The sequence below is a fragment of the Sorghum bicolor genome, chromosome 1 (genome assembly GCF_000003195.3).
Source record: "Sorghum bicolor cultivar BTx623 chromosome 1, Sorghum_bicolor_NCBIv3, whole genome shotgun sequence".
Taxonomy (NCBI): domain Eukaryota; kingdom Viridiplantae; phylum Streptophyta; class Magnoliopsida; order Poales; family Poaceae; genus Sorghum; species Sorghum bicolor.
The window spans coordinates 70,325,026-70,326,467 of NC_012870.2; the positions used below are offsets into that span (position 1 = coordinate 70,325,026).

Below are 1,442 nucleotides of genomic sequence, written 5' to 3' on the forward strand. Positions count from 1 at the left end.
CCACCCCACGCCCTCCTCCTTCTCCCAGGTCCGTCACAGTCTCACGGCCTCACTCCCGTTATAAATAGCGCTCGGATTCCTCACGCCCCCACACCTATCTCTCTCTCTCTCCAGCGCACTCTTCCTCCTCACTACCCACCTCAGCAGCCTCAGCGAAGAAGGCCGGCCGGAGAAGCGCATCGATCCATGGAGTTCTACGTGGACGAGAAGTGGAAGTTCTCCAAGAAGAGCCGGAACAACGGGAGCCGGCGCGTGCCGGGAGCCGGAGGAGCCGGCGGCGGGGACTCTCTGCTCAAGAGATCGTCAAGCATGAGGGACGTCCCGGCGATCGGCCGGCGCGGGAGCGGTGCCGCCGGCGCCGCGGCGGCGGCGGCGGCGGCGGGCGGGTGCGCGCCGCAGCCGTCGTTCTCGAGCCGGTGCGCGGGGCTGGTGAAGGAGCAGCGCGCGCGCTTCTACATCATGCGCCGCTGCGTCACCATGCTCGTCTGCTGGAAAGACTGCTCGTAGCCGCGGTAGTTCCAGGGCCGGCCGCCGGCGAAGAAGCTCCACCCCTCGCAGTTTCTCCGCCTGCCAGGATCAGAGAGTCAGTCATGGTGCTGGTTGCTGAAGCAAGCCGAGGGACACGGGGGAAGGAAGAAGGCAGATTAGGTGATGTGTGTATAGATCAGTCTTGATTAGGAGTCCTCTTTCTCTCCTTTTTTACCTCCCATTTCTGGGACGTTTTCTTGGTTATTACTAGTACTCGATTAGGTAAGTAGTAGTAGTAATTAGCACAGTACTTAGTAGCTCTGCGAGGTAGATGTGGAATCGTGGACAGTTTTGGGATCCCCTTCTTCAAGGGGAATGGGGATCTGGGTTCTTTTACAGCTGCAGTGCTGCAAAGGAGCTAGCACCGCAGGGCGCAGGCAGGCAGCTCGCAGCTGAATGAAATCTAGTGGATCTTCTTCTGTTGTACCACGACCACGACCACGACCACGGTGAAAACAAGGTTGTCACTGCCCATGTATAGCTAAAGAAATCAGACGCAACAGCATGTTAAGATGTCACCGCGTATTTATTTACTTTCTTTTATTTTAATCTTTCTTTCTGTTTTGTTTCTCCTTGTCATTTCTCTCTCTCTGGGTGTGGGTGGCATCCAACAAGGATGCTGCTGATTGACAAAAGGGACATTGCTGGCTGGGTGCTGATTGACAAAACACGAAAGGGAGATGCAAATGAAACAGCCACAAAGTGGAGTTTCGGGATCAGGGAGACGGGGAGTCTGGAGATGAGAGCTGTGACTGTGAGCAGAGCAAATGCCTGGCTCCGATGCAAGGCAGACGGATGAGGAAGAGAGGGAGGAGCAGGCAGGCAGGAGGCCAGAGCCGGGGCAGTAAATGGGGATGGTGACTGTGATGGCAACCCCTTTTTTCCTTTGTCCTCACCCTTTTGGGACTGCCATT

General features: G+C 56.5%; 1 protein-coding gene across 1 annotated transcript; it reads left to right on the forward strand.

Annotated features, from left to right (window-relative positions):
- On the forward strand, positions 1–1,079 carry LOC8084940. Its single transcript, XM_002465442.2, has one exon. It carries the CDS (start codon positions 187–189, stop codon positions 505–507), a length of 321 nt encoding a protein of 106 aa, XP_002465487.1. The 5' UTR covers positions 1–186; the 3' UTR covers positions 508–1,079.